The 26465-nt window shown below is 37.9% G+C and overlaps 4 protein-coding genes across 4 annotated transcripts; 1 reads left to right on the plus strand and 3 right to left on the minus strand.

Annotated features, from left to right (window-relative positions):
• The first annotated feature begins 220 nt into the window (after window positions 1-220).
• Window positions 221-6673, plus strand: LOC103957168 (beta-galactosidase 1). The gene is made up of 19 exons (XM_009369277.3): window positions 221-742; window positions 957-1052; window positions 1159-1271; window positions 1373-1439; window positions 1546-1638; window positions 1782-1925; window positions 2406-2494; window positions 2622-2727; window positions 2815-2902; window positions 3499-3617; window positions 3702-3866; window positions 4061-4239; window positions 4349-4458; window positions 4727-4836; window positions 4933-5043; window positions 5124-5234; window positions 5359-5564; window positions 5653-5989; window positions 6086-6673. The coding sequence occupies exons 1-19, from the start codon at window positions 566-568 to the stop codon at window positions 6194-6196; spliced, it is 2532 nt and encodes an 843-aa protein (XP_009367552.1). The 5' UTR covers window positions 221-565; the 3' UTR covers window positions 6197-6673.
• A 907-nt stretch (window positions 6674-7580) lies between these two features.
• On the minus strand, window positions 7581-8977 carry LOC103957187 (bromodomain-containing protein 2-like). The gene is made up of 2 exons (XM_009369299.2): window positions 7877-8977; window positions 7581-7619 (listed from the first exon to the last, which is right to left on the minus strand). Exons 1-2 carry the CDS (start codon window positions 8975-8977, stop codon window positions 7581-7583), a joined length of 1140 nt encoding a protein of 379 aa, XP_009367574.2.
• A 4716-nt stretch (window positions 8978-13693) lies between these two features.
• LOC103933134 (transmembrane 9 superfamily member 7-like) lies at window positions 13694-18382 on the minus strand. Its single transcript, XM_009342788.3, is given in 8 exon segments — window positions 13694-15061; window positions 15063-15116; window positions 15242-15392; window positions 15959-16071; window positions 16147-16255; window positions 16465-16574; window positions 16703-16867; window positions 18134-18382. Coding segments are annotated over 8 exon segments (2040 nt in total). The 5' UTR covers window positions 18368-18382; the 3' UTR covers window positions 13694-13957.
• Window positions 18383-20084: 1702 nt separating this feature from the next.
• Window positions 20085-26194, minus strand: LOC103933110 (WD-40 repeat-containing protein MSI4-like). The gene is made up of 15 exons (XM_009342759.3): window positions 25967-26194; window positions 25518-25581; window positions 25014-25100; window positions 24861-24923; window positions 23877-23942; window positions 23649-23723; window positions 23275-23350; window positions 22803-23010; window positions 22509-22590; window positions 22204-22277; window positions 21886-21997; window positions 21695-21769; window positions 21001-21068; window positions 20645-20744; window positions 20085-20516 (listed from the first exon to the last, which is right to left on the minus strand). Exons 1-15 carry the CDS (start codon window positions 26086-26088, stop codon window positions 20421-20423), a joined length of 1368 nt encoding a protein of 455 aa, XP_009341034.2. The 5' UTR covers window positions 26089-26194; the 3' UTR covers window positions 20085-20420.
• Between the last annotated feature and the right edge of the window lie 271 nt (window positions 26195-26465).

A 26465-nucleotide genomic window follows, 5' to 3' on the forward strand; every position in this document is an offset into this window, starting at 1 on the left:
CTAATTTCTTGCAAATTAAGAAAGAATACTCAAATGATACATGAGATAAGAAAGTTCCAGAGTTAGGGAATAGTTGGATAATAAAGTTTCGAGTTAGGGAATAGTGAGAGCGAGGGTAAAATTGTGGGGTCCAAAGGCGTTCAAGTGGGACCCACTATCACTTTCTCAGCCTCTATACTCCATTGTTTAAAACCAGCTACAAAGCACTTCATTTGTGCACTCCAAAGAAAACCCCATTATTTCACAGTTTCACACTGAATGCTACTTACACCAGTCTGAAATCCCAGCTCGATAAACACTTGATTTTTATTTTCTCTCCCATTCTTTTCCCTAGAAAGAAAATAAAGAGAAATCTCACACAAAAGGAAAAAAGAAGACAAACCCAGCTGGGTTTTCTTTGTCTCTCTCTGAGTCACCCAAATAAGCATATAATAAAGTGAGCAGAGATACAGAGAAAGAATATTTACACCAAAAAGGCCATTGCTTTGGGTGGTGGTGGTGGAGAGCTCAAGGCTTGAAAAAAAAAAATACATAAAGCTTAAAATTTTCCAAAATTTATGTTTTTATGGGTTTTTTGAGGCTTGTAATGTGGAATGTGGCTGTGCTGCTGCTCGTGTTGCTGGGTTCATGGGTTGGTTCTGTGAGAGCTTCTGTTTCATATGATTCCAAGGCCATTGTGATTAATGGACAGAGAAAGATCCTCATTTCTGGATCTATTCACTACCCAAGAAGTTCCCCTGAGGTATTTTTCACCAAATGTGTTTGCTGGGTAGCTCCAAGTTTCTGTCTTTTCATTTTCTTTCTGTTCTAAATTGCTTTTCTCCATCTGGGCAACTCTGTTTTTTCATCTTTGTTAAATTTAATTTTTTTTGGTTTTTTTTTTTCTTTGCTGTATTGTAAGTGTTGGTTTTTTATTTATTTTATTTTAATTTATTTTATTTTTTGGGTTTTTGCAGATGTGGCCAGATCTTATTCAGAAAGCAAAGGAAGGAGGTCTGGATGTGATTCAGACTTATGTTTTCTGGAATGGGCATGAACCTTCACCTGGCAAAGTAATTGATAGTGGCACCCTTCTGCTTTTGAATGCTTTCTATCTCGGAATGCAAATTACATATTACAATTTTTCCTTAATTTTTTTAATTTTTAATTATTTTGCAGTATTATTTTGAAGACAACTATGATTTGGTCAAGTTTATCAAGCTGGTTCAGCAGGCAGGCCTATATGTTCATCTCAGGATTGGTCCTTATGTTTGTGCTGAATGGAACTTTGGGTAATAATAATTATGTAATTTCTAAAAATGGCAAGATGCCTATTCTCAGTCCAGCTTAATGTTCTGAGATTCTAAGCAGAATTTATTGCTTCATTTTCCAGGGGGTTTCCTGTTTGGCTGAAGTACATTCCTGGTATCCAATTCAGAACAGATAATGGTCCCTTCAAGGTTTGGCATTGCAATTCCGTCTCTTTTTTTTTTTTTTTTTTCATTAAATATATTTGATTTTTTTTTTTCACCGATTTAATTTGTTTTCTGAATTACCATTTTGAAGAATCAAATGCAAAGATTCACAACCAAGATTGTAAATATGATGAAAGCAGAAAGGTTGTTCCAGACTCAAGGTGGTCCTATAATTATGTCCCAGGTAGCCAAACTACACCATTATTGTATTGAATCCAATCTGCTACTTTTTTTTTTTTTTTTTTCCTAGAAATTTTTTTGCTCAAGTTTTCTCATACAATTTGATGAATGGAGATTGTAAACTGAGGAGTAACTTTTGTGTGACAGATTGAAAATGAGTATGGACCGATGGAGTATGAACTCGGTGCACCCGGTAAACAGTACACTGACTGGGCAGCTCAGATGGCTTTGGGGCTCGGCACGGGTGTCCCATGGGTGATGTGCAAACAAGATGATGCCCCTGATCCTATTGTAAGAGTTCCTTGTCATGTTCTGGAGTATATTTGTGGATGGTTATCATGTTATGTTCCCTTTTTCTTTGTGGGGTTTGCTACTAAATAGTGTCTTGACTCCAAGTTGGTCATGGTTTACATGAATAATGATACCTCATTGCACATGGCTAAGCTGTGCTTTCTTTCACTTTATCTCTCTCTCTCTCTCTCTCTCTCTCTCTCTCTCTCGTGTGGCCTTTTTTGTAATGATTGAACGGTGGCCATGCCTTATGTTTAATTGTACTGATGGCCTTTTCATCTTGGGTTGGTGCCACTGGTGCTCTAGCTAAAATTACCGAAAGTCTTTTTTTTATCATTGAGTTCCTGGAAATGTGTTTGATCTGTAGCCTGATTTGCAACTCGATATTTTTGTTGAACGTTTCTGCTATTAAGTATATGTTTTGTCATTTGTCTTAGTGTGACTTGTTATCCCTTGTTAATAATTATTTTACCTCTACAGATTAATGCCTGCAATGGCTTCTACTGTGACTACTTCTCTCCGAACAAGGCATATAAACCAAAGATGTGGACAGAAGCCTGGACTGGCTGGTAAGTTTTCGTGCTTGTCTCCTGTAATAGAACCAATTCCAGATTCTGTACCACCTAAACTAGGCTTATATATAATAAACTGCCTGTGGATATCTTCTGATTATACTTGCCCTGTTTTATTCTGCAGGTATACTGAGTTTGGAGGTGCAGTTCCTTACCGACCGGCTGAGGATTTAGCTTTCTCAGTTGCGAGGTTTATTCAGAAGGGTGGATCATTCATTAATTATTATATGGTAAGGTTATTTTCTAGAGGGTTTCTAATGAAACCGCATTTCTGAAAATGTTAAAAAAATGTAATTTTGCATGTCTTATGATTCCAGTACCACGGAGGAACAAATTTTGGCCGAACTGCTGGAGGTCCTTTCATTGCTACTAGTTATGATTATGATGCTCCTCTTGATGAATACGGTATGTGCAAAGGATTTGAGTTCTAGAAGTTGTTAAACATTTTGACTTTTTGCAGTCTGATATAGACCTTAAGTAGGCAATATTTATTGTTTTCCTTCATTTCTTCTATAGTAAGAAAAGGCTGGAATTAAAACTTTAAATTCTTGGTTCTCTGTGGTAGACCGTAGACGTATCATATTGTCACCAAGCACCCTTTGTCGTGTCAGCCAAGTGCATGCTTGTGTCACTTTCACCATACGACATGAGCCAAGATTTTGCATTTCAGTATAGTAATGATAGTGTCCTACCACATCTGATAACAAGAGATTTATTCACCAAAAAGTGACTGCAAGCAGTGTAGATTCTCTCATCGAAATTCTATCATTAAGTTCCCGCTTTCTCCCTGTATAAAGGCTGTGACTGCCGCATAAGGTTTCTTGGGCCTTTCTCTGAGAAATGATGAATCTCATGACATCTAAACTAACCTTCATTTCTCTGGTAGCTACTAGCATCTGCTGTCCCTAAAGTAGTCGCAAGTTTAAAAACAGCTTAAATAAATTTGTAAGGTTCCATATTTTTGCTTGAATATGAAAAGTGCTGCCTATTTCTTTATGCAGGTCTATTGAGGCAACCTAAATGGGGCCATCTGAAAGATCTGCACAGAGCAATAAAACTGTGTGAACCAGCTCTAGTTTCTGCGGATCCCACTGTACAATCACTTGGCAGATTTCAAGAGGTTAACTACTTAAGATTCTCACTTATTTTGGTTTTCTTCATATTGTTTTGGATGGTAACTAACATGTTACCTGTAATCATACAGGCTCATGTTTTCAAATCAAATTCTGGAGCTTGTTCTGCATTTCTTGCAAATTACAACCCAAGATCATTTGCGAAAGTGGCATTTGGAAATATGCATTACAACCTACCTCCTTGGTCTATTAGCATTCTTCCCGACTGCAAGAACACTGTTTATAATACCGCAAGAGTGAGTATATGAATGTTACCTTGCTGAAACACTTCTAGCAAGAGTCAATTATAACAGATATTCACGATTTATATGTTTGCAGTTTGGCTCTTCATATATTCCTTCATGTAAAGAAATATAAGATATCTGTTCTAGATTTCCCCCTCGTGGAGTTCAGACAATAAAACTTATGTTTCAACAATATCTGTGTACAGGTTGGTGCGCAGAGTGCACTAATGAAGATGCCTCGTGTTCCTCTTCACGGAGGATTCTCTTGGCAGTCGTACCCTGATGAGGCTGCCTCTTACGGTGACACTACATTTACCACAGCCGGGTTGTTGGAGCAGATAAATACCACTAGAGATTCCTCTGATTATCTGTGGTACATAACAGAGTGAGTAACATATACCCATTCAGTCTTTTTTTCATGAATATTTTGTCTGAAGGAAAAACATCTGACAGATTTATTATGAAATATCAATCTTACTCTCTTCCCTTTCCAGTGTTAATATCGATCCCAATGAGGAATTTTTGAGAAGCGGAAAGTATCCTGAACTCACTGTCTTATCAGCTGGCCATGCTTTGCGTGTTTTCATCAATGGTCAACTTGCAGGTATGCAGCATGTTTCTGGTCAAGCAAATTTAACAAAGTGGTCCATTTCCATAATTACTAGCAGTAAACTGCTTGGACTTTGTTAAGTGAAACACTGAAATATAATCTATGTGTTACAACACAGTTTGAAGTATTAGTTTAAATTATAAATTCTATGTTTCACCCTTGAATATACCATAGTCGATGTTATATTTTTTGGAAAGGGCTAATTGATCATTTTGTTATTGATTCCGCCCATAACCTTTTATTGTTGATTTCTTTTCCGCAGGAACTTCTTACGGAAGTCTAGAATTCCCAAAACTAACATTTAGTCAAGGTGTGAATTTGAGAGCTGGTATCAACCAGATTGCACTTCTAAGCATTGCTGTTGGCCTCCCGGTTTGTTCTCTCTCTCACACACACACGTGCGCACACGTACGCACTTGCACACATAGCCGAAGCATTTTGACTGAGTTTGCTGTTATGTGCGTGCAGAATGTTGGTCCACATTTTGAGACTTGGAATGCTGGTGTTCTTGGCCCAGTCATATTAAATGGTCTGAATGAGGGAAGGAGGGACTTGTCATGGCAGAAATGGTCTTACAAGGTATGCTTTTGCTTTTGACCTTGCCTTCTCTTTGTGCACTGACATGTGAAATATTCATTGAATGGTATATCCTCAATCAGGTTGGGCTTAAAGGAGAAGCCCTGAGTCTTCATTCGCTCAGTGGGAGTTCCTCAGTCGAGTGGATTCAGGGGTCATATGTCACAAGAAAGCAGCCTCTGACATGGTTCAAAGTGAGTAGATCAAACTTCAACTAAACCTTATTAATTTGTTAGTTTCCTGAGGTGACAATATATAAAACTTCTGCCCGAGCTTGTGTCAAAACATTACTTATATGTGTCCTTGTCACGATTCTAGACAACCTTCAATGAACCAGCTGGAAATTCACCATTGGCTCTAGATATGATCAGCATGGGCAAAGGTCAAGTATGGATAAATGGCAGAAGTATTGGCCGCTACTGGCCTGCATATACAGCATCTGGTAATTGTGGCGCCTGTAACTATGCTGGGACGTACAATGAGAAAAAATGCTTAAGTAACTGTGGACAGGCTTCCCAGAGATGGTATGTCAAATCAAATAAACTTGATTTCAAGCTCCAGTTATGCTTACGTACAGGTAACTTACAAACTGGTAACTGTTAATAATTTCAGGTATCATGTTCCTCGGTCGTGGCTAAACCCAACAGGCAATTTGTTGGTTGTATTAGAAGAGTGGGGAGGAGATCCGAATGGGATATTTTTGGTGAGAAGGGAAGTAGATAGCATATGTGCTGATATTTATGAGTGGCAACCAAATCTTATGAGTTATCAAATGCAAGCCTCAGGCAAGGTGAAGAAACCGGTAAGGCCTAAAGCCCATTTGTCATGTGGCCCTGGACAGAAAATATCATCAATAAAGTTTGCTAGTTTTGGAACGCCGGAAGGCGCTTGTGGAAGCTTCCGTGAGGGAGCCTGTCATGCCCACAACTCGTATGACGCTTTTCAAAGGGTATTTCACTATCTTGCACAACTAACACCTAGCATTTTCACTCTTTCCTCACCTTTTCGTATCTTGCTTACATGTTAAAGGACTTTACTCTTGCAGAGTTGTATCGGACAGAACTCATGCTCGGTAACTGTAGCACCTGAGAATTTCGGAGGCGATCCATGTCCAAGTGTAATGAAGAAACTCTCCGTGGAGGCCATTTGCAGCTAATGATTCTCAATCTCTCAAGTAAACTGATGAAGGTCCGATATTGATTTATTTACACACACCAATTAAGCAATTTCAATTACTTATATCTGGCTAAGTTAAAAAAGGTCAGTGCAACCCCATTCGGTCAATTCATTTTTCGGCTTTTCCAAGGTGAAGTTGTAGAAACATACAACACACCACTTGGTTGAAAGCCTATACAGTTTGCGATTGATTGTGGAGAAGCTGTAAGTATATACTGTCCTCCGTTTTGATCCACCCTGCTTGCTACGAGAAATGTGGAATCAACGAGGGGATCGGAAGCACATCGAGATGATGCTAATCGAGTCCGTGTGCAAATGTAGTTAGCAGTATGGAAGCATCCGGTTTCCAAGTAATTTAAATATTTCAATTGTTATGTAACTTGGTAAGCAATTATTTCATTGCTTTGTCGTTGTAAGAAAGTTCCCACTGGTAATAATATGTAGTACTTATTTCATCGTTAAACCTCTCTTAGATAAACGGTATCATGATCAAATCTCGACAGCTGCGTTGTTTCTTTGCAAAGTTTACTAACTGTTTTTAAGAGAGCGCACGGCGGGCATATAAATGAATGACATGATGACACAAATTTATACGATGACACAAATCTGCTTTGTCATGCAGCAGATGCTCCCGACTTCAATTTGAATACACAAGCCTATAGGTTATCTCAGTGACAAGAAGTCGATTACTATCCAAATCAAACCGAAAATAGATACCAAAGTTTATAAGAGAAACTCGAGTCGATTTTCCTCTTGGCAAATTCCAGTTGGCAAACTTGGCTATTAAATACACTAATATGCATATGTCCATTCAACGTCGCTTCTTCTTCTACCGGTCAGTTCTATGATTGCAAACAGTACGTTGCAATGACAATCTTATACAGGGAAAAAGGGTTTAGGAAACTACATATAAAGCATCATTGCAGAGATTTGTCTAGGAAAGTCCTAATGCATATAAACTTGCAAGTGAAAGCTTCAACACAGAATGGACAAATGAAATTGTTCGATGAAAGCCTGCTGAAAAAGCATCTGTTATATACAAAATCATCACATTCCCATGAAGTTCATAGGAAATGCTCACACATTGTAATTAGTAATAGGAGCTGTATTGACATTAAAGAAACTGAATAAAGGAAAAACAAATGTGGAAGCAATAAATGATGCCCAAAAAACATAGAAATTTAGAGCATCAACTAGGAAAGTCTGCAAACTCATACATGAAGGCGTATCCAAAAGACGAAAATCATCACAGTCCCTAGAAGATTTCATAGGAAACGCTCACACGTACTGACAGTAAAGAAACTAATGAGACCACTCTAATTGCCCATAATGCACAGCAAACTAATAATCATTCCAAACTGAATTCAAATTATGGAGTCATTCCACTTTGAAACAGAACACAGCTGCATGGAAAACAAAAACAGATATAGAAAACAGAACGAGCAGAAATAGTGACTGAAATAATATCATTATATATTCATGTTGGAAAGCATTGTACAAAAAGGAGTTACATCCTCTTCCAGAACCATGCTGCTGCAAGAATAAACGAATATGTAGTTCGACTGCGTGTAATCCACTAAAGGGGACTAGAAACAAATTGAATGGAAATGAGTGGAAATTGTAACTAACATCTCAAGGAAAACTACGTACAGATATGTACGGGACTGAGAGGCCGAAGAAGAAGAGATTCATCAATTAATGTATCTCTCCTTCCTCCCAATGTCCCCCCAGTGATCTCGCCTTCCTCCCAATCTCCGTTGAGAAAGACGTCCTCGTCGAGACCTTGCAAGTCATATTCTTCATCCTTAATGTGCAAACCCAAGTCCTTGAGAGGAAATCCTTGTAGAATGTTGAGGAAAGGATCTTTGCTGCCACACCCGCACAACTTCTCAAGTTCCCTGAGATAGTGTTTTGAATCATGATCAAACATCACAGACTTTTGCATACTTGAACTCCTACGCCGAGCTGATTTTCTAAGGGCCTCCCTTCTCTTGGTCCTCTGTTCAGGAGGAGTGTCAGGTGGACCTTTTAAGATCTTGTTAGCTTTCGACAATGTATCTGAAAATCGAAGCTTCAGCAACTCAACTCTCCCTTCTCTTGGTCCTCTGCTCTTCTCAGTGATAGTTGCAACTGAATGTCCAGAATGTTCAACAACGAGAGTGGCAATGACAAAGTCATTGTCTTTGCCATCGGTGTTTGCAATTGAATGAACCCCAAAAAGCCCTCGACTATGAATAACCGTAGAAGTAGAAGAAGAAGGAGAACAGGTCTCGGTCTTACCACCATGTATGTGTTTAGGTGAGAAGGTCGGTGAAGACGACAAACCCTTGGCCTTTGGCGGTGGCAGAGGACGATGAACTGAGAATTTGGCCATGGTTTCTTCCCACTTTGTGTTAAAGAGATTACTGAGATGCTGGGCGGCTGCGCGGACATAATTCCCTCGAGGGTAATAGATCATGGCATTCAAGAACACCCGCCTCACATCAGCGGCAAACGAATCGGCGCTGGAGTAGTAACCCTTCTCCAAGTCGGACTTGATAGTACCCAGATCAATCGGCTTCCGGATGACGTAGAGATAATCCGGCAAATTCGACGCCACAGGATCAACGCGCTTCGCAAATTGCTTCCCATGTCCGTGCTGCATCAGAAGCTGCAAGATTTCAGCACAGCAGGCCTTCAATTTGGGGTCCAAGCCCTGCCTCTTTTGCCTCTTCTCGGTCCACCGCCTCTGAAATTCAAAGGGCTCCGATTCCGATTCCATCTGCCCGCGCTTTCTCGCAGACCAAGCCATAAAACCCTAAAACATCAACCGAAAGAAAACCCTATTCACGACCGGCTTCGGTCGATGTTCACCCTCTTGAACGAAAAGCCAAAACCCAGATCACAAAACCCAGAAAGAAAAGCCAACCGAAATCAAGCAAACCCTAGTTTCCAAAATTCCGGAGCGGCCTCGCTCGATCTTTCCACTGGCTGAACGAAAAACCGAAAACCCAGAACCCTAAAAGTCACTGGCTCAGTCGATCGTCGATGCGTTGAGTGGCGATTGCAAAGAGACAGAGAGAGGCAACTGAAAGCGTTCCAGACAGACCCAGACAGAGAAAGAAGTCAGAAAACTCGCTCGCACTCGTTGGTTTTTCTGAGAATTATAGTAAGCAACTCAAGGAAAGGAATGAGAAATTAGGGGTTGCTCTCAAGAAAGGAGGGTAAATATGCTCTTGTGGCGCCAACGGTCCGATATCTTTGTTTTTCAAATCATAAGGTCGGCTGGTCATGCTTTCACTCGCTCACTCACTCACTCCACTCGGCTCGACTCACTACGCGAAAAACATAAATTAAAACATGTTTATTATTTTTACTATTATTAGGGAAGGGGGGGGAGGGAGTGAATGTATTGCGATAATATTGAATGAGGAGTTTCGAAACAGAAAAGCAAGATAGATTCTAAAATTTTATCTATTAAAATAAGCTTTTTAGTTAAAATGGTTTCTAAGATTTTCGTAACATATAATTTTGATTCTTAAGATTTAAAATCCACAGTAGTGGTCCCTAAGATTGTCCATCATCCATTATTTTGGTTATTCCAGTAAAAACCTTCGTTAAGTGGTCTTTGAGCTTTTTAATGGAAAGACCAAAATGATGGATGGTGGACAATCTCAGGGACTAAAGTTATGTATTATGCAAATCTCAGGGACCAAAATTAGGTATTATGCAAATCTCAAGGACCAATGTTATGTGTTGTACCCTCAACTTATAGAGTTTTTTAATGGAATGACCAAAATAATGGATGGTGGACAATCTCAGGGACCACTTTTATTGATTTTAAATCTCAAGGACCAACGTTATGTGTTATACAAATCTAATATACCATTTTGACTAAAAAGCAGCTAAAATATTGGACCGCATGCAAATTGAAATAAAGAAATCAAATCCGATTAGCATTAGGACTTGTAATCTTGTAACTAAGAGCTCGTTTGGATGTGCTTTTAAACTTACTAAAAGAGCTTTTGGTGAAAATAAATTTGGAAACAATACTTAGTAAAAATACTAGTAAATCCTGGAAAAGCACTTAAAGTGCTTCCTAGAAGAAACAAATAACTAGTGTTTCTTGTAGAAAGCACTTACACTGCTTTTAGAACCCAAAAATATTTTCTCTACAAGCTTTTTCAGTCATTTAAAAAGCACAACCAAACGAACCCTAAGTCATATTGCCTTGTACATCCTCGCAGTATGTATTTCCACCTTGCGCTATCATATCAATATAATTATCAAATTTTATTAATTTTTTATCATTCACAAGCGGCAAATCAATATATATTACATGCCAAATTCTACTAAAAGTTTTAGTCATTATTGATGGGAACTTTAACGAAATACTGTTCATTTTAACAAAAAACTACATTTTAATACTAAAATGTCAATCCTGGTACTATTCATTTTATCATTTATTTTGTCTTTATGGTTAAAACTTAAAGTTTTCAATCTATTTTCATTAGTTTTCCCTTTATTGAATAGGGAATAATTATTTTGTTTAAACTCATTTGAAATAACAATCGTGAGTTTTTTCAAATCGACTTGGGTGCCTCTTGTGCAACTGGTCTGATCCTATCTTTCTTCTTCTTCTTCTTCCTTTTTTCTTTTTTTTTTTTTTTTTTTTTTTTTTTTTGTACCGGATAAAAGTTGGAGAGAAATGTGAGAGAGAAAAAGAGATAAAAAACAAAGGTTATTTTATTTTATTTTAAATTAAAGATGCTATGGCGTCATGCGGGGGAAATTTAAATAAAAAAACAAAAAGTTAGTTTGGACAAAATTATATTACTATTCCACAATCTTATTTTGTGATTAAAGATCAGATTGTCTTTGTAGTGAATTAATTTTTTAGATCATATTTACAAATCATATGATGTGTCACTAATATAAAATAAGTGCGTTAATAATAATTCAATCATCAACAAAACATCATATAGTTTACGTAATTATAAAAAATAGATAATATTTCTAACATTATCATTTTAGTAATAGATAATTTAGATATATAGATTATAGGAGCAACTTTTTTTGCTTTTGTTTTTTATATTTGGAAATTACAGTTGTAATAATGATCATTGACAGCGGCGTTTTTCGCGTAGTGAGTGGAGTACTGGAGTGAGTGGAGTGAGCGAGTGAAAGCTACCAGCCGACTTTGTCATTTGAAAACCAAAGAAAGCAGACCGTTGGCGCCACAAAGAGTAGTATAAACCCTAGACCCATTAGAAATTTCTCATTCTTTCCTTGAGTTGCTACCAAAATTCTCAGAAAACCAAGCAGCGATCGACTTCTTTCTGAGTTCTTTCTCTTTGTGTGAAACGATTTCACTTGCCTCCCTCTCTGTCTCTCTGTCTCTCTGTCCCTCTGTCTCTTTGCAATCGCAACGACGACTGAGCCAGTAATTAAGGGACTTCTGGCTTTGGGGTTTTTCATTCAAAACGTGTAACGATCGAGCGAAGCAGGTCGTGAATTTTGGAATCTAGGGTTTGCTCGATTTCGGTTGATTTTTCTTTCTGGGTTTTGGGTTTTGTGATCTGGGTTTTGGTTTTTCGTTCGAGAGGGTGAACATCGAGCGAAGTCGGTCGTGCATTTTTTCTTCTAGGGTTTTCTTTCGGTTGATTATTTTAGGGTTTATGGCGTGGTCTGCGAGAAAGCGCAGGCAGACAGAGTCGGAGCCCTTTGAATTTCAGAGGCGGCGGGTCGAGAAGAGGCAAAAGAGGCAGGGCTTGGACCCCAGATTGAAGGCCCATTGTGCTGAAATCTTGCAGCTTCTCATGCAGCACGGCCATGGGAAGCAATTTTCGAAGCGCGTTGATCCTGTGGCGTCGAATTTGCCGGATTATCTCTACGTCATCCGGAAGCCGATTGATCTAGGTACTATCAAGTCCGACTTGGAGAAGGGTTACTACTCCAGCGCCGATTCCTTTGCCGCTGATGTGAGGCGGGTGTTCTTGAATGCCTTGATCTATTACCCTCGAGGGAATTATGTCCGCGCAGCCGCCCAACATCTCAGTAATCTCTTTAACAGGGAGTGGGAAGAAACCATGGCCAAATTCTCAGTTCATCGTCCTCTGCCACCGCCCAAGACCAAGGGTTTGTCGTCTCTGCCGTCTTCGTCCTTCTTCTCACCCGAACACATACATGGCGGTAAGGCCGAGACCTGTTCTCCTTCTTCTTTTACTTCTACGGTTATTCAAAGTCAAGGGCTTTTTGGGGTTCATTCAATTGCAAACACCGATGGTAAAGACGATGACTCTGTCATTGCCACCCTCGTTGTTGAACATTCTGGACATTCTGTTGCAACTGTCACTGAGAAGAGCAGAGGACCAAGAGAAGGGAGGGTTGAGTTGCTGAAGCTTCGCTTTTCAGACACCTTGTCGAAAGCTAACAAGATCTTAAAAGGTCTACACGACTCTCCTCCCGAGCAGAGGACCAAGAGAAGGGATAGCCTCAGAAAATCAGCTCGGCGTAGGATTTCGAGTGTGCAAAAGTCTGTGATGTTTGATCATGATTCTAAGCACTATCTCAGGGAACTTGAGAAGCTGTGCGGGTGTGGCAGCAAAGATCCTTTTCTCAACGTTGGACAAGGATTCCCTCTCAAGGAGTTGGGTTTGCACATCAAGGACGAAGAATATGACTTGCAAGGACTCGACGAGGACGTCCTTCTCAGCGGAGAAGGGGAGGAAGGAGAGATCATTGGGGGATGAATATCTTCTTCTTTGGTCTCTCAGTCAGTCCCATACGTGTGATATACATAGTTCCTTTTAGTGGATTACTAGCAGTCGCAGTACAGATTCGTTTGTTCTTGTAGCAACACGACACAGTTCTGGAAGAGGATGTAACTCGTTATTTTTGTACGATTCATTTCCAAATTGAATGGAATGATATTATTTCAGTAACTATTTCTGGTCGTTGTATCTGTTTCTATTTTCCAAGCTGCTATATGTTTCGAATTTACTAATTACATAATTTAGTCTAGTTGATATGTGTAGTAGTTATATGCAGCAAGACAAGTCTCTTCCCCCTCAGTTGTTTGGGTTAAAAAAATAAAAATTAAGTAATTTGACAAAACTACCTTTAAAATATCACTTTTTAATCTATTTTTTTGAAACAGACAAGTTCAACAAAAGCTAAATAACAGCGATAGTCCAACTCTATCACTCGATGTTTCAAGTCAGTCATTTTTTCTTAAAACAATAAAAGGCCCATCAAGCCTCCCTTCGTCCAATCATCTTATAAATTTGAGCTCTCGGCCTACGCGTATATGATTTAATTCATTATAATAATATTGACCTAAAAACACAATTAAAAGAGCCCCAAAGAACGGGGATGTACATGGTTAGATCGAGTGCTCATACCTCTCTTCTTAATTTCGTGCAAGCAAAATTAGCGTGTAAACTGTTGAGCTGCAGTGTATCACTTATGGTTTCAAGTTTCAGTGATGAAGAGAGTATTTCTGTAACTTTCAAGTTCTTCAATACGAATAACTAATTAAGCAAGTACAACATAACAGAATCGTAGAAGTGTAGCGACGATGTATCGAAGCAACAAGCTTAAACTACCACGTACAGTTTCATGACACCGTAGACGAAAATACTGCTCAAGCTCTATCTACAATAAACAAAATAGAAGGTTTCGGTGCGATTCAGAAAGTCTCTTATCCTCGTGTAGCTCTGTTCTTCCTATCTTACCCTCAACCCCTACATGCATCTTCAGATCAGTCAATCTTCACAGAGGAGTAGATCTTTCGAACAAACCAGAAACATGCGTAGAAACCAATGGTTCCGGTCAGGACGAAGAAAGCATAGGAAACAATTAGCATGTACCCGAAGTAAAGGATGCCCGAAACAAACTTTGTAATCTCCAACTTGGTAAAGAAGTAGAAGGCAGAGTAGAGGAGAAGGTAGAGAGCAGATGAGCCAGCGGTCAGGTAAGATCTCCACCACCAGTGGTAGTCTTCACTGCATAACTGGAAGTAGCATAGCACGATTGTTATCTCCGCACAGGTGATCAGAAGGATAACAAACACGATGAAAAGGAAGCCGAAGATGTAATAGAACTGGTTCAGCCAAATTGATGTCAAGATAAAGAACAGCTCGATGAAAACAGCTCCAAATGGAAGAATGCCTCCAATCAGTATAGAGAATACTGGTTTCATATACCATGCCTGCTCTGGCACCTGCCGAGGAATTTTGTTAGTCTTTACAGGGTCTTCAACAGGTGGCTTTTTGAACCCCAAATAACTACCCACAAAGACCAAGGGCACTGATATTCCAAACCACAGGCAAACCAAAGCAATCATTGTCCCAAAAGGCACAGCCCCAGAAGACTTCTCCCCCCAAATTAGAGCATTCAGCACAAAGAAGACGGCAAAAAGAATTCCTGGAAACATAAAGGCAGTCTTTAAGGTATTCCTCTTCCACTCTGTACCCTTGAACATTTTGTACAATCGTGCAGAGGAGTAACCAGCAAATAAGCCCATGAAAACCCACAAGAGAACCATGGCAGTCATGAGACCCCCTCGGTTGGAAGGAGACAAGAAGCCCAGCAATGCAAATATCATGGTTACGAGTGTCATTGCAAGGATCTGAACCCCTGTCCCTACGTAGACGCAAAGTAAATTGGAATTGATTGGTGCCCTAAAAACATCTCCATTAACAAGTTTCCATCCAGTTTCTTCTTGAGCCTCATCTTGGCTGTCCAGCTGATTATAGTTGGCAATATCTCTGTATAGAGTTCTCATCATGATCATAGCCACCATACCAGATAAAAAGAGGACTATCATCAATGAATTTATAATTGAAAACCAGTGGATCTGATCAGTCATTCATGAGAAGGTACGTGTCCCACCGAGATGCCCACTTGATCTCACTTTCCTGGGAGGGAGGGGTGGGGCGTGGTAAGGCAAAGTTCATAAGTTTGTAGAAATGAAGAAAAGAAAAGTTCATAAGTTTGTAAAATGGAAAAAAGAAAAGTAGCCAAAGGGTTCAAAATTATGTACCTTAAAGGAGACGTCATATGTAAATACAATCTCCTTATCTTTGTCAACTTCTTGGGGAACACTGCTTCCCGGTGGTAGATTTTTCGTGTCTTTATTGCATGTTACCAACTGAGTATTATTACCATTCCACTCCTTATATTCGTGATTGATACTATTGAAAAGAGGCGTATCAGAAAAAAAGAAAATCATAATAAAGTTATTCAGTCTTAATGAATAGAAAGTGATCATTTTCAAGAACTCTTGGTTTCTTCCTACTGAATCTTGTTAAAAAAAAGGGGTTATATAAGTAAAGAATTCATTACTTGGCCAAGAAACCCATTACATGGCATCCAGCATAAAGGAACACAAAAGAAACAATATTCAGCAATAAGAATTCTTAAACCCTTATTTATATGCAGCTAATTGTAAAAATCGATCTTATAAACATCTCTGTGGAAAGACCTAGATTTTTACAAAGGAAAGACCCTCCAGGAATCTAGAACAGAATACCGCACTTTCTTTCTCTAACTTCAAAATTAAAAGTAAACTGACCACACAAAACAAAATATGTAATCAGCAGAGGTCAAATGAACATGCACCAAACAAGAAATGTACATAGATTCTTTTCTTTTACTTTCAAGTTTTAACTGCATTACAGTATTTCTATCATTCAAACATACAAGGCCTGTTCTGAATGAACGTCAACTGGAAGAGGGAGAAGGAAAAAAGATATAGCACCTGTTTGGAGTAACCTCAAACCCAACAATTCGAGCAGAATCAGTCTCAGGATCTTTGTGATACATAACTCGGAAGCTCAAGTGGTTGTTAATAAAATATTTCTCCTCTTTATTCTGTATAGCAAATAAAACACAAGATAACATAAATGAGTCTTACTTCAACATTAGCAACTAGTTTCTAAGGCATACCCCAGCATAATTTCCTTTGAATCCAACACCGAATCCATGTTCATAAGTTGTTGAGGGGCTTCCATCCCGCCTCTGTCTGAGAACAGCAACTGGAAGGTTATCCAAAATCCTGCAGTCCAAGTCAGAGGTCTCAATTAAACCAATAAGAAACATCAAATGATCATTGACTTCATAATAATTGAATATGACCAGGGAGAGAAATTAAGTTAGTGTAAAACTAAAGCAGACAAATCATAAAGGATCGACACTTGGAAAATTAAAAGAAGAGAATACTTGAAACTACAAACTAGAAAATACAGGAATGACATTTTTACTTACATTTGTACTCGATACTTATCTTCAATTTTTTCCTTAAAATTTTTTGCAGATTCAGCATTAAGATTTTGTCGACAAGCTACTACACAGGATTGCTCCTCCCTCATTTTGAACTGGAAAAGAATTTACAAATAGAGGTTTTAAAACATAGTTATATAAATGAGATTGAGCTTAACAATATGGTTCAAAAACTTCTCTACTAATTGGGTCGCCAAAATGAAAAACGGATATAACTACTCACAGTGTATACAGAATTCTCAATGCGATCACCACGGAGAACCTCCCCCAGATTTTCTGCACTGTTTATAATCTGTGGGGGAGTACAATATTTTAAGAAGTAATAGTCATACGGGAGTTGCGTTTTTGTAGATGACAATTTGTTCACTTTGATAGAAAGTTCATCTCCCTGTCAGAAAGAAGACAACCACAGTAAAAACATTAGTATTCTATGTAGTAAAATAGCAAACAAGGAAAGGGAACATAGAAGAGTTCCAAAGTCAAAGTGTATAATGCGACATTCAGGCTACAAGCTGTAATCACATTTTTAATAAAAACTTATAGCCAGATACAATATGGCACATGGGGGACGGCTTAACTCATGTATGTCGGAGAAACAGCCAGGGCACTGTCACATGAGTTCCTACTATGTGTATACATTTAATTTGTTTAGAAAAGAACTTGACCCCAATGTTCTCTAACAATTTGAGCAGAAACATAATTATTGATGAAATGAAAAATGATTGTATGAGCTTGAAAAAATCAGATCCTCTGAAAGCCAAAAAAAAAAAACATTTCTAATAATCAACAACAGATGGATGGGCCACACTTTGATGAATTTTCTGGCATCATTATTACAACAAACACAACAGGAAAACATCAAATTTAGCAAAAATATCACCAACGCATGCCACATTGTTAAAGATTAGTAGACAACAAAATTTAGCTTGAGCATTCTGATGCACAGAGTGTACAAATCTCGTCTGCTACTTCACTCTCTAAAAACACACTTCTAAATCCCATTATGCTTGGGAAAAATAAAAAATTATCCACAAATATTAAACAAATAAATATGTAATGTTCTATCAGTACATTAACTAGTTCCTCTCTTTGGAAGCATTGAAAGCCTTTGTTGCTTCCGAATTATCTGAATTTTGCCTGATATTGATATCAGATCATAATTTTCAACCATATTTTACTCTCGATAGTTTAAAACTTTGACCTCTTTAACATTTTCGATATTTTCACCCACAGGAAACACAAAAATGCTGTAATCCTACAGCCACACACAGATCCTCAGAATCATTTTACGCCGAAAAATATACTAAACCAAATTAAACCAAAACTTTAGAAATAAAAGCAACCACTTGATTAACCCACACATCAATCTTTAACTCTAAAGCAACTAAAAGCAACAACAAGATTAAACAGCCCGCTCAAACCCCAACCCCAAAACCAAAAACCCATATCGTAGATCTAATAAAAAAGCAAAAACAAATCAAACGCAAAACCCTAGATCCACCACTGGTTCAGTGGAAACGAAGACAAACCGACAACGATTCAGCGGCAATGCAGCGACCAATGAAGAAATAGAAAGCAATTAAAGCGATAAACAAACAAAGGGTCGGCCAATTCGAAGGGAAAACAGAGAAAATGAGATTTGAAGAGAGCTTACAGTGTGGAAATCGCGAGGAGCAACGCCAGGGAGGTAGAAGCAGTGGGACGAGGAGATAAGGAGGAGCACGGTGAAGATAAGGGTCGTCCCCTTGCTGGTTGTAGGGGCGGAGATCCTCCTACCCATCTTCTTCTGGTTCTTCAACTTGGATTCGAGAGTGAGAGAGAGAGAGGTGCTTACAGAGGCTGCCGCAGGGATAAAATGGCATAAGCGAATCTCCAGTTCTTCATTCATGAAGTAGAATTGTCAAAAGGTAACCCATTTTATTATATGAGCCAAATTACTTTTCCCTCCTTATAGGGTTGTACTAATAACAAATAGAAATGTTAACGATATCACATTTTTAACGCTAATTTTGGTATCAATTTTATAAAGTTAAAAAAATATGAGATGGCAGATAGTTCGCAGAGATTCCCAGTTTTGAGAATGTTTCATTAACATTTCTCATCAACAAAATTAAAAATGTATTGTTACTCAGCACTACGATCTACTAGTATTTTCTCTTCGGATGACAAATTTGATACCAAATTAAGATGCACATTGTGTGACTTAGCCGAACTTTTTTTTTTTTTTAGAGTAAAATATATTGTTATATAAATAATTAAAAATGTATTGTCCTGTCCATACCAAACTTTTTTTCCTTTATGTAAAACAAACTTTACTTTATTTTATAGGTTTTTGTTTCTTCATGTCTTGGAGATGTTGTCCAAATAAAAAATCATTCGTTTTTACCTTCAATATACATTGAAACTAGGGGATTGTTCATTTCATCGAATCGTAGATAGCAAACGACGCTATAAGGTTTACTTGTTTACGAGTATAGAGGTCTAGAAGGGAGAATATCAACATATGTTGGTCTAAATGTGGTCTACAGTGCTCTACTACCGTGGTTTGTCATAATAATTTGGCATCATATTCACCATCAATCATACTTGAACATAAGACTTTCTCGCTTACAAATGTAGAGTAACACCACTAAACCTTCAATTCAAGTGTGTGAGTCATCAACAAACTAAAATTTATAAAAAATACACGAACTAAAGTAGAGTATAAGCCATATAATTTAAAACAATTTAATATGGTTGGGAAATAAATTGTTGGTTGTTGAAATATAGATTTAAATCGAATAGAATTAAACAATATATACAAATACAGATCACCTAACCTTTAAACAATTGGAAAAGAAAAAACAGAGAGATGTTCCAGAGGACAGAGAGAGGGTGTTGTCCCGCCATACCTCACATCTTACCTCCATCCTCCCCCATTCGACGACACTCGCTCTTTTATCTCTCCCAACCGCACGCCACAGCCAATCCCTCACCATTACAACCCCACCCAAAGCACCCCCGACATTCCAGCCGCATTCCATAACCAATTCCGCACCAAATGTAACGGTGGGTTTTGAAGAGAGAATCAGGTACAAGGTTTGGAGGATGTAGGAGAGAATTAGGTACAAGGTTTTCGTAACTATTATATTAATCATGAATCCCATGTTTGCATCACGTCATCATATTGAAGGAAAATTTAACGGTGTTAGCACGGAAGGACCAATGCTACACATTTTGTCAAATAAGGACCAAATTTGATGGATTTTTAGTTGAATGGCCATAGCTACAACTCAATCATAGTTCAAGGACCATAACTACAATTTACTCTGATTTGTTTTTAGTTAAAAATATTACTAAATTATTTTCTCCTGTATTTCGTACAAACCCCCTATCTCAAGCAACCATGACTTATCCTCTCAAGAAATAACAATCAATAATTAACATTAAAACACATCAATATTATTTCTAGTTGGTGTATATGCATGCTACATTCTTATACAACCGTACATACAAAACTCTTCCTTTCTTTTTTCTTTTTTTTTTCTTTTTTTTTTACTTAGAATTGTTGGTGCTTTAGGGCCCCTTTGGAAATTACCGCTTTTATTAAAAGCACATAAAAAATCTAAATAAAAATGCTAATGTCTTCTAAAGTAAGCACATAGCAAGTGTTCACTTCATGTGTTTTTTTTAATTCGTTAGCAATAACTTTTTCTGCCAAACATAGTCGGAAGTGCTTTTGGCCATATGAGAACATTTTAATGATTTTAAAAACACTACTCCTTTTGAAAGGAAAGGTTTCTGCACCAATCAACCAAGAAGTTCTGCTTTCCTTTTCGTTTCCTAGGATTGGACTGCCGACTAAATTAGATGACCAGGAGTCGCTGTCTTAGCGGACTGGTTTGAAAACTACAGAACGAGGGGTTAGTTTGTCTCACATTTTCTCAAAAACAAAGGAGACATCACGCCTGGCATGTTGTTAGGTGAGATTTGAACGTATCCAGCTCCGCGAGGACCTCTTCCTCGGGCCTGTAAATCAAATCAATCATCCGCCATATCTGCATCATCAAAATGAATCGTTCATCGACCATAAACGTATAAAAAGATAATGTGCTTGTACAGAACTAATACAAGCGCCAAAAAAGAGTGATGGTCAACTTTCTAGAATTAGAAATGTTTTTGTTACCTGGAGGGTACCACCACCTCCGGTACTTCCGCAATCATCAGAGACACTAGCTATCGTCCACGGATCAGACGCATTCCAATGAAAGTCAACAACCTTGTCCCTACAGCCAATGAAAGTATCATAAAGGAAACAAGAAAAGGTTGCATGCTTGTCCAATATTGATATTAGTACGTAATTATCTTTTGTTTTTTTCTTTCTAAGATTAAAGGTAGCAGGTAAGACCGATTGCACATGCATAGTAAGGAGTTGGCTGTCGACATCATCAAACAGATGGATCTACACCATCTTGCTTGCATTGAAAGTAGTCAAAGCATCACTGCCGCTCTTGTTAAAACATGTATGTAAATCATACATACCTATGACCAGCATGTCGAAAGAACAATCCTGGAGGAGCATTTGAAGGCTTTGATCCATTCTTGCCAACCTGAAAGGAAGCCAATAATATTTTTCTCTAAATTGATGGAAACGGTAGGAAGGGCATTAACAATCGCAACAATTTCATTTATTATGCCTCCACAATTTCATGCAGATAATGTCACTGTAGAGTAAAAACCTAATTTATATACTAATGGCCTTCATCTTCTTTTATTTCATGATCACAAAAAGGACCAAAGCTGGTTTTTCAAATGTCCATACAAAGTGTAATGCAACAAATAGATCTTAAATGCTACAAAATGTAACAATGTCGCATAAGAAGAAAGAGTGTAACCCCCGAATGTGTGTATGTATATAAACATATATAGAGATCTTTTAGACTGTGATTAGACTAAACAAAACTGTTTACTCCTGAAATAATAAAGAAAAAGGCCTACCATTTGTTGAGAAGGTAAGAGTTAAAGACAAAAAAGGAAGATGAAGAGCACTACTGTCATCTAATTGTTTTGAATCGCTTAAATATTGACACCACTACGAAAATATATCAAACGTTCAGACCCACTAATACAAAGTAAATATGAAACCAAAGAATAATTGGACACGTAAACTTTCCAGAGAAATTGCTACTACTTATACCTTTAATAAATATCATTAATTTCATTTAAATATTCACACCTTTTCATGATCCCAGATGTTTAGTAAGCCATCCTCGGCAGAGCTTCCAAAAACAGATGCCTTGTGAGGAGACCACTGGAATAGCAACAAAATGAAACACAGAAAAATGAAAATGTAGTTCTTGAAGTATATTATGAAAAACAAAAGGCAGAAATCGAGTTAATAAAGAAGCCAGAAGAGTTTCCTGGCACCTGTACGCAGAGGACAGCTGCATTGTGGCCCTCAAATGTATGAACAGGTGATCCAACTCCTCCAGAAGTGAGATATCGGCGGTCAAACAAGCGAATAGTATTATCGGCAGACCTAAGAGGTAAGAGAAAATTAAAATAAATGGAACCAAACAGCATGAGACTGTCCATGTGAAAATTCTTTTTTATGGATGCATCAATATAAAACGTCAACATAGCAATATAAGGATTTTGATCATTTTGATCAGGATAGCAAGTTTCATTTATTGCACTGTGGATATCAAAGTTTATGATCCAGCAATTCCTGTAAGATGCAGATACCCTGTAAGTATGAGATTGACTTCATGTGGATTCCAATCAACGCAATGAAGGTCAGCATCCTGAGCTTTGTCAACCTGCTCAAATAAGTTAATGAATATGAATATAAAAAATGTAAATAATGATTGAATAAAAAATCATCACTCGAACTATATTTATACACATGCGGAGAGCGAGAGAGAGAGAGAGAGAGAGAGAGAGAGAGAGAGAGCAACGCAGATTGGACCTGATACGCAAGATAAATGTCATAATGGAATAACTAAACATAAGGGCAGACTGATAGACTTTTGAGGGGGAAGAAAAAGAACCTTGACAGCTGGACTAGATCCAGCTCTTGTATCCCATAGTATGAGGCAAGAATCATCACCTACACTACAGAACTCCTGTGCACTACAACACATAAATAACACACAGATAATATAATCAGAAAATTGCCGATGTGCCATCATCTTGAACTACTTTATCTTCATAAAATAACTTTCTCATCCAAAAAAAAAAAAAAAAGCTTTTATAGCTGCCAGTACATGAGTGGACATAAGGAGTGGCAATGTCAACAAAATAAGCTGGATATGAAATGTATTTGATTATTAATCAACACATACCTAGATGGGCAGAACTGCACATCCTCAACAGTATCCTCATGCCCTTTATAGACACCCCGTGGCTCAACAGAAGGGCTGTCTCTGAGTTTATCGTTACTCCCACCAATCTTAGAAGAATGTTTAGCACTGCCACCTCCAGATCCTGGTTCTGATGCTAAAGATGAGATATGATCATGAATACTCCACAAAATCACTGATTTATCCTTCCCTGCGCAAAGATCTCCCATTCAGAAGATGAGAAGGTACAAGGAAAATACAAACATGGTCCATGCAGCACGTAATTCGTTTGTGGGTGCATTGAAGTTTAATCAAAAGAAAGAAGGTAAATCAAAGGAAGTTATATTTACAGAAAGTAAGGTGAGTTAAATGAATAATATTCTATGCAGTTTACTTGACATTCCCTTTACACATTATTTCCTGCCTAATCAGTATAATAAATGAAGAATACAGCACTAAAATAGAAAGTTCTGACCTCCAGAGAGCACAAAGGGTTCAGATGGGCACATGGCAAGAGCAAATTCAGCATTATCTTGATGCCCTGTCAATAGCTGTAACACAATGCAATTAAATTTAGTATACACCTATGCAAGGAGAGAAAGATGATGAAGCTATTGTAATGAATAAATTCTTCTTTCAGTATATTGTGATCATGATTAGAATGAAGGTATTTACAATTATTTTTACCCTCCAAAGCTTTAAGGAGCCATTAATTGGTGCAGGTCTAAGGTTACAGTTGGAAGATTTTGAGTTCTAAACAGATAGTCATGCACCGTGTAAAAAAACCTATCAAGTCGATCTAAGTAAAACTGAAAGCAGGAGGATTAGTTTTCTCTAAACAGGGCATACCAGATCTGGACGAGAATCTGAAGCTCCCAGAACAGCATGGCGATTAGGTTGAGCCTCAATATCCCAAATGAGAACCTGCTTTGTTTACAAGTTGAAAAACTTTATCCACCTCCACTTGTCTATATAAACTTCCAAATACGTAATAAAAAATAACGTTAACTGAAAAACCCTTGGAAGCTTAATAGTTAATATCCATCCATAAGAATGAACATATAACTGAATGCTTACATCAGGACTGTCAGTGTGTGTTGCCACTATCTTACTATTCTGAGGGAGTTCCCTGATTCTGTTCACCTGCAAAACATAATCGTAGATTACTGACAATCCAGATTTATTTCGTATTGCAGTATAATGGAAGAAAATATCTTAGAGATAAGCTTACACCAATTTGTTTTTGGAGGTGGGTGGGGAATGTTTGGGTTTAGGGTTCAGTGGTTTTGGTGGGCAGTTGATCTAAATGGATATCTTCTGGCACGGAGAAGGTGGTAATAGCAATGGCCGACCAATGGGTTTTGAATTAACTATAGTTGGTTCCATTATTTTCCCCAAAGGGTTTTCCGTTCCTTTTAAATAGCATCAAATTGAGCATGCAAAAGTCTGATATGCATCTCAGTAAGGATACATATGAAAATTGGAGAAGACCTGTCTTTTCAATAGTATGTCGATTGGGATTGACTCGCAATATCTATGCTACATATCTTCAATGCATCTTAAACGTAATACTATCCATTAGCTTGGTCCGAATTCAATATAAGTAATTCACACAAGTCATACCCAATTTGTTCAAGACATTAGCATTCCCGCAAGACAATATACTCATGGCTACAAATCATTTAGAAGATCATGCATAGATTATTAACTAAAGCACAAGTTAGTTTTTAGATATGCCATCAATGAATCAAATGCACAAGGCTAACCCCTTAAACGGAGACTAATATAGTTCACTGATTTATTACCTAGAAATTATCTTCTTAGCGTATTGACTACAGTCAGCAAGTCTTCATAAATAGTTGAAATTTTTTCCTTGTTTCCAATACAACCCATTTTCCATTTCCGATATAGAGCAATTATCTTAATAAGTTCCATTTAAAAAGATGATTCGGCAATTACGTTAAAAAATAAGATGTTAAGTACTTTTCGGTGCAAATCATTCTCATCAAGAACTCATTAAGCAGAAATTACTGTAAGCAGACACACTTTAATGTAATTTACCTCACCGGGATGTATAATAGTTTTATACTTTTTCACAAAGGGAGAGCGTGCTTCTTCATTGAACTGTATAGATCAAGCAAAAGATAACCATAATTAGCTAATAAATTAGTCAATTTACAGGATATCAGCTAAGGCAAATAAATGAAACATAACCTGTGATATGTGCTCGGCAGCTGCAACCCTGGGTTTGACAACTTCACAGTTTGCAATGACAAGTGTATTTGGCACACTGCCATCAGTCTGTGGAAACAAACAAACGTAAGCAAAACACACTACAACAATAAAGAGGATGATACACAATCTAAAAGAGACAAGATGGCACATCCACATAATATCAACACTACATGCGTAGGCAAGTAACTGCGTTGCCCACGATTATGAATAATCATATGTTGGTAAATATATGATATGAGGCACTAATTTTTAGAGAGGGATGCACAGCATTGACAGTTGACAAAATCATTCCACATTACATCACAAACTTCCGACCAGGCGACCACCTACTAATAAGAAATGTTTAAAACTAACACGCCAATGCCAAGGGCACGTGGTTTTAAGCATCTGATCGTATTAATGAGCTATCCAAACAAAAAATTACAACATTTCTGTATCAAATACAAAATGGAGAGTCAGATGCTGCAAGAGAGATCTTCATGCCTGTTCCGAAAGAAAAAGGCGCTGACGACTCTTGTAAGTGGCTTGCTCCAGCTGCGGTCCCCATCTACAAGAAACAAAATTGATAAATCATCAATTTTGATTCACTTAGAAGTCTGCAATCACAAATGTAGCACCAATACACGAATTTTTATTCACCGAAAGCTTGAAACAAACACAAGCATCACTACAAAGATCTATTGCAAACACAAATTAAGAACAGCGCACATTCTCTACAAAGTTAATTTTACTTTGACTTCACAGTTCACACGCATTTACCCAAATCCAAACCGAAAAATTTGATCGAAAACGAAACTAATTAGTGCTTGTAAAAGTACAAGAGAGCCAGGTAAGGACAACCCACATTGTGCAAAATCATGTGATAAATTCGATAAAAATACGAAAATAATTGAATTTAGAAGAAGAGGAAACCCTAGGGGGAGAGTACGGACCTGCAAGAGAGAGAAGGCCAAACAAGGTTGTGATTGGCGAGCCAGTCGTAGAGCACTGGCACCAGCGACTTCCACTGCGTGTATCGATCGTTCACCGACGCCTCCGTAGCTTTCCCCTTCATCTCCTTCGTCTCTCTCCGAGTCTCCTCTTTTCCCGCCAATTCTATCAAACTCGGTCGCTCTCACTCTCCTGGCTTTTTTAAGGAGTGACGAATACGACTATACACGGCTTTTTTAAGTGCAGGGAACGGTTCAGTTCACTAAGAGCAGTTCCACCCTAAAGACTTTGCATCAGCATATTTACCCATTCAAATGAACAGTAATATATCCCAATGAACAATAATAAGCCAAAGCTCTCTACCCCTAAAAAAATGCGTTGGCACCCAGTCTAAAAATTCGATAGCACAAACGATCTCCACATTTACAAAATGTGCTGGGTTTTTAACAAGAATAAATAAAAATAATAATTTTATTTTCAGATAAGATTTTTAACCAATTT

The sequence above is a fragment of a genome, unplaced genomic scaffold, assembly GCF_019419815.1.
Source record: "Pyrus x bretschneideri cultivar Hongxiangsu unplaced genomic scaffold, Pyrus_bretschneideri_v1 Contig26, whole genome shotgun sequence".
NCBI lineage: Eukaryota > Viridiplantae > Streptophyta > Magnoliopsida > Rosales > Rosaceae > Pyrus > Pyrus x bretschneideri.